The sequence below is a fragment of the Apaloderma vittatum genome, unplaced genomic scaffold (assembly GCF_000703405.1).
Source record: "Apaloderma vittatum isolate BGI_N311 unplaced genomic scaffold, ASM70340v1 scaffold22297, whole genome shotgun sequence".
NCBI lineage: Eukaryota > Metazoa > Chordata > Aves > Trogoniformes > Trogonidae > Apaloderma > Apaloderma vittatum.
The window spans coordinates 1-5,916 of record NW_009727036.1 but is presented as its reverse complement, the minus strand read 5'-3'; the positions used below and the strand labels follow the sequence as shown (position 1 = coordinate 5,916).

At 40.2% G+C, this 5,916-nt stretch overlaps 1 protein-coding gene across 1 annotated transcript; it reads right to left on the bottom strand.

Moving 5' to 3' along the window:
* Positions 1-2,785: 2,785 nt before the first annotated feature.
* On the bottom strand, positions 2,786-5,691 carry POLR2M (polymerase (RNA) II (DNA directed) polypeptide M; the record flags this gene model as incomplete). Its single annotated transcript, XM_009873539.1, has 4 exons — positions 2,786-3,071; positions 3,950-4,172; positions 4,829-5,524; positions 5,595-5,691. Coding segments are annotated over 4 exons (1,154 nt in total), but the record flags the coding sequence as incomplete, so codon positions are not given.
* Positions 5,692-5,916: the final 225 nt, after the last annotated feature.

Here is a 5,916-nt window from a genome sequence, read left to right as displayed (position 1 = left end):
TCACTCTTTGCTTTCTTATCACTCACAATAATCTTAATTCAAAATACATACCCGTGCTCTGAGCCAAGGACTAACACTCCCCTCCCTCCACCCCCCGAACAATTCCAAGTTTTGCAGTAAACCAAACCTTTTTTCAAAAACTCAAAATTCATACCTTAAGCTTGGTTTTGTATTCATGAACCACTCTCTTCCACGAGGACTCAGCTTGCACTGGCTGAACAGCTGCTAATTGTATATCAAACATGTAATGCACTTCACCTGTTACCAGCAATTTTTTTTCCCCCTTAAAGATGAAGTATGCCCATTTAGGGGATCTACTTTGACAAAGCCTCAACATACTGAATGCTATAACAATAGAGATCAATAAAACTGCTTCTGCTTTACAAAGTTTAGGGAGCAAAAGCAAGCTTTAAAAGCAAAAAGGGCATAATTTTAGTTAGCATAAGAGTGTGGTGAGCAGAAGTCTATGTTGATTTCAGTAATCTAGATTTCAGTAATCTACAAAACAAATTCTTGACTGTGTAGGTTTGTGTGAATTCCTTTAGCACAGAAAAGCCAGCATAGAAAACTACACATCGTAACTTAAAAAGGTGTGACAGCACAGTTGCTACAGGGACAAGGGTGGGGATATTAACAAGAGGGAGAGATGCAAACAGGCCTGGAAGGGGTAACTTGTGCTTCATGCAACATAGACACCTCTGAGGCCTCTTGTCCTTTAAGCTGTACAACAGACTGAAATCCTAGGAGGACTGATGACAAGACCAAGTTGGACGAGCAGGTTGTAGCATGGACAATGGTGACCAGAGAGATGAACTGCATCCACAAGAGCAGAGCAATCCACTGGCCTATGGAGTCAGAGTCACACGCTGAAGGCAGAAACACTTGCAACTGAGGAACGGATAGGTCATCAACATGGATGCTGAGGGATGAATGCAACCGACTGAAAACATGCCAAAAAATAATGCTGACAAAGACAAGTGATGGTGAGAAGCTGGGAGGATGAAGCAGGAGCACAGAAGTGAAAAAAAAAAACCAAACAACAACAAAAAAAATGGAAAACGTGGTAAAAAGTAAGATATAAATAAGGCCTGGAAGCAGCAAACACCAGCAAGTCTGAAATCAAAGTAAGCAATAAGAAAGCCTCAGTCAGAGGTGGGCAGCTGTGGCAAAATCACAAGGACATTCAGGCGAGATATTTAAGTGACTGAAGTACATAGAAGGTGCCCAGATGCCCAGATGCACAGCTGGTACTTAGATGGAGTCACAGAAATCAAGAGAAGGTAGCAAAGGCAGGAGGATGCGTGACACGTGTCAGAAGTTAAATGCAGACACAGGCAGCAAGATGTCACATGAGAGGGAGTGGGTGGTGCGGGGATGCAGAATATGAATTTGCTTTAGTGACATGATAGAACTCTTACAAGGTAAAGGGAAGAGCAGACAGCTGATGAGAAGCCAATGAACAGTACGAACAAGAAACCTGTGAGAAGAAAGGGTACAGGAAAGAGACAGCACAGATGAGCAACGGGTGACCTAGTCAAAAAATACCAGCTTAGCAGTGGAACTGGATTGTCAGGGCATGGACTGTGCCATGGGGCCTGCCTGGGAGAGCTTGTGGAGCGTTTGAAAGAGAGTTTGTGTCTGCTAGTAAAGTGGACTTTGAGTGAGTATGGGCTCAAGAAGTGGCAGAGACTTTCATACTCCGTTTCTAGATGATACGGTGCAGCCTTCTGAATAACTCGCACATGGAGCACCTTTGGTTTCCAGAGACACTGTTCCTGCGGGAATATGTAGCTGCCCAGGGACAGCCTGGCACGTGCTGCTGCCCTGCACACAGTGCTGCTGCTGTGTCATGGAAAAAGTGTTGCCAGGGAATAAAAGCAATCTCTGAGGTTTGTTTTTTAGAATTGAACTCACGCTGAGCTTGGAATATCCTAGTCAACAGGGGAATATCATTGTGAAATATTTCTCAGGTGTGTTCCTTATCTTTCAAAATTCATACTAAAAGGCAGAAAATGTTACTGTAAGGAAGAATATTTTATCTTCAAGGAACAGCTTAAACTTCAAAACACATAGAACATTTTCTCCAAGAACATCAGAAGGTGGATCTTTTAATTTACAATATCGGACTATGAAAAAACAGTATCTCAAAGTATTAAAGGAGTGTATAAAAATATGGAAAAACATCAAGATCTTTAATAAAAATACTGAAGTTTGCATTAACTTGATCTTTTGATGTGCTTTGCAGTAATAACCAATAACGAAACAGCAGGGTCTCCTTAAAGCCCAAACAGAATTTAAGCTACAAAATAACTTAAAATTCTTACCTACTTACAACCTAAGGGCAGAAAGTGTGGTTTTAAGGTGCTAGGACAGAAACAAGTTCTCATGTGATAAGAAGCTAACTTGCAGCCTAACTATCACATATTTATTGTAGCAGTCCGGGCATGTATTTTCACCATGTGGTAAAAGCAAGATAATCTTAAACAGACAAAAGAAGTATCTTACATTTATACAAGACAAGCTTTCATACATGCGAGCAGTTCACAGGCACCTTAGCTTACTTCATGGACACGTGTGCTGATGCCCTTTGCAATCACGTTTCTGCACAGAAGAAACCTTCTCTGTAGATGGCTCATCCTAGGCTGCAAAAGTGTATTAAAGAGCTCACCTGGCTGTAGTTGAAAACTACGGGGGATTCCACAAGGATTAACTGCCCCAATTGCTCAAAAAACAGTTGCCAAATAACACTGGGGTTACCACTTAGTAACACTTGGGTTTATGAGGTTTATTTTAAACGCTTTCCATAGGTGTATGGTAACATTTTAAGAAAAAAACTGACTAGACCTGGCATTCTCAATATCTAGGTTTGGGTTTTAAGAAGTACTGCATAAAGATCAGTTACGCGGCTCATCCTTAGACATCCCTTCTTGAATTCAGTCCTCTGCTGAAAAATAATCTTCATCTCTCACTTCTCTATATTGCATTGAGGCCTCCCCCTCTGGTTCAAACCTGAGCATTTTTACATTCAGTCTCTCTGCAAGCTTCTGTGCTGCAAGCTTGGCTTGCATTTCCTATATAAAAGAGAATAAAAAAAATACACGTTAGAAAAAGTGTTCATTTGTCATTTTTATCCTGGTCATAAAAAAAATTATAAAGTATAAAGTGGCCATAATAACACTAGTAATTCCAGAATTGGCTCAGTTAAAAGCTTTACTAGCTAGCAAAGACATTTCAGCTTTCTTTTCACTTATACATAGCTAGTAATATTTGAAATTCCCCATGTGGCAGTCCTTACCTGTGATACAGTAATGACAGCTTTAACAGAAAAAAAATCAGATCACATAGGAGAGCAGCCATGCAGCAATAACAATGCTTGTCACTCAGCAGCTAAAAAAATCCATCTCCATTTTCCAAATAAGTTACCTCCCATAAAGTGCCAAGATGACTAAACTAACAAGTGCTTTTAAAACAATAAGCATCAACAAACACTTTCATAACAGTGTTTAATTTAATCATTAGCTTCGCACTACCTGGAAAGTCAAAATCAAAATTGATTTGATTCTGAAAAACTTAGATTCTTCAGGCACAGCCTAAATAAAGGTAAGCACAGATACTCGCGCATTTTAAGAATAACAAATACTTCTAGGCCTTCATGTATCCAAGGGCCAAAAACTCTTTAAAGACTAATAGACAAGGTATACATGCAGAAAGGAAATGAGTGCAATGAGGCCAGTGTATCAGCAGGGACAACAGTTTCAGAAGTGACTAATACATTAATTAATTATATAATTAAAGAAATCAAATACAAGAAAAAGTGCTTTTCCTCAGTGTCTGCCCATGTTAATTACATCATCAAATTCATCAGTAAGAAAAGATTCCTTTATGCTTTATTTTTTAACAGTGATCCCCATTATGTGATTATGTTTCAGACCAAACAGTAAATTTGTACCTCATAAGCTTCTTTTTGCTGCATTTGAATTGCTATGGATTCCTCTATGGATAATAGCTTAGCAGGAGAATGGTGAAGCGGTGGCAGCCGAGCTGCTGTGATGTCATTCAAATGTTTCTTATCTCTAAGTCGTCTTTCTTCAGCAGTAATTGGAGATCCAAACCCCCCAGGTGACTGACTGGATGAGGAGCCATGTGATGATCCACTTTGCTCTCCCGATAATCTAGAACAGATAAAACATAAAAGCTGTGACGCAAATTTGCAGCGTAAGGTTGAACAACTTGTGTTCCAAACCTTGTTGTTTTCAACATCTAAGATTTGAAAATAAAACCAAAGTGTTGCAACACCATAAATAAATAATAAGCAGCGCTCAGAAAAACAAAATATTTCTCTGCAGAGACAATATCGCAAGTTACTCCTGATAGTGATCAAAAAAAGTATGCCAATTAATTAGCAAGCATAAAATAGCAATGCTTTGGGAGTGACAAAAAGTATAAACTGCTACTGCTATTAGTACAGAAAGCATGGATTTCTCTACAAGCGCAGAAGAAACAAAAGCCTACCTGCTGTTACAGTTCTACAAGCTCTAGAACTGATCCACAAGAAAGTTCTGCCAATTGTTTAATAGTTTTATAGCTGAAGCTACAAAATTCTACAAAGATTCATGACAACTGTTTCAAATGGGTAGAATCAGACCACTGCTCGAATTGAGATTCTGTGGCACTTCACACTAAAGAGTCAATATTACCCTCATGTGTCAAATGACTTTAAATCTCTTTAATCATCACAAGAAAATAAGCCCACGCTTGTTCTGTATCATTCCCAATTTTATACAAGTTAACCACTTCACCAAAGGTTTTTCTACTCCAAAATACTTACACATTTGTTTTAAATTTGCTTTTTTTTACGATTGGGTTCTTGGCTCTAGACTCTAGAACTTCAATATAATGTGGTGTCTTGGGGTGCAGGCTTCCAAAGATATTACTCTTATGTTTTGTCACATTCTGCTCTTTTTTTGGTACTTTTTCACTATCATCTCTATCCTCAATTGTAACTTTTTGAAAGGCATCAACCAGTGAGTCTTTACTGTTGTCCAAAGCGCCTGTACTTCCTGTACCATCCTCGGTAGTGGTCTGAGATACCTGCTGATCATTTTTAAGATGACTGCTTGTGGCTGACTTGGAGGCGACTTCAGAGAAAAGATTCTGATCTTTTGTAATAGTCTTTACTTTATCGTTCCTCCTTTGAGTCCTTTGCTTTTCCAGATCTGCATCTCTGGCATCTTGCTCAATACGTCCTGCCTCCTGCCTCTGGGAGGAAATTTCAAAAACTTCTTTAATATTAGGGTTTTCATTAAAGACTGAGGAATCCTCATGGTTCATTGCGTCCTCATTTAGGATAACTTGCTGTTTGTTTGTATTAATCTCTTCCTGTTTCACCTGAAACTCCAACCTGACAGCAGATAACAGCTCAGCCGTCCTTGCTAATTCCTCCTCTTGTGAAATGGCAAGGGTCAGCTTTTCAGCAAAGTCGGAGATCTTCTTACCCTTATCTGGAAGCCTAGCAATGAATTTCCTAGGACAAAAAAAAATAAACAATCCCATTTCAATCCGCGACACAGAACTGTTTTATTTGAGTAACTAACGTGGAAGGTCTCTCACTCCCAACATTAAGCTTCATGTTTCTGTGCCAGATCTCTGAAATGCGGTCAGACGCAGAGCAGGCGCAGCCTCGGCTGCACACTGTGAGAAAGCAAGGATTACACTTTTTCTGCGCAACTACCGCTCGGTATTTTCATCGGTGGGGCGGGGGGGGAAGCACACACATTTTCCGCCCGTATTCGCAAAAACAACCATGCAATTGCGACAGCGAAAGCCCACCGGCTGCAAAACCACTCAGGTACGTGTGCTCGGAGCGATGTCCCGCGGCTGTGACCCGGTCAGCCCGCGCAGGAGGGCGCTGCGCCG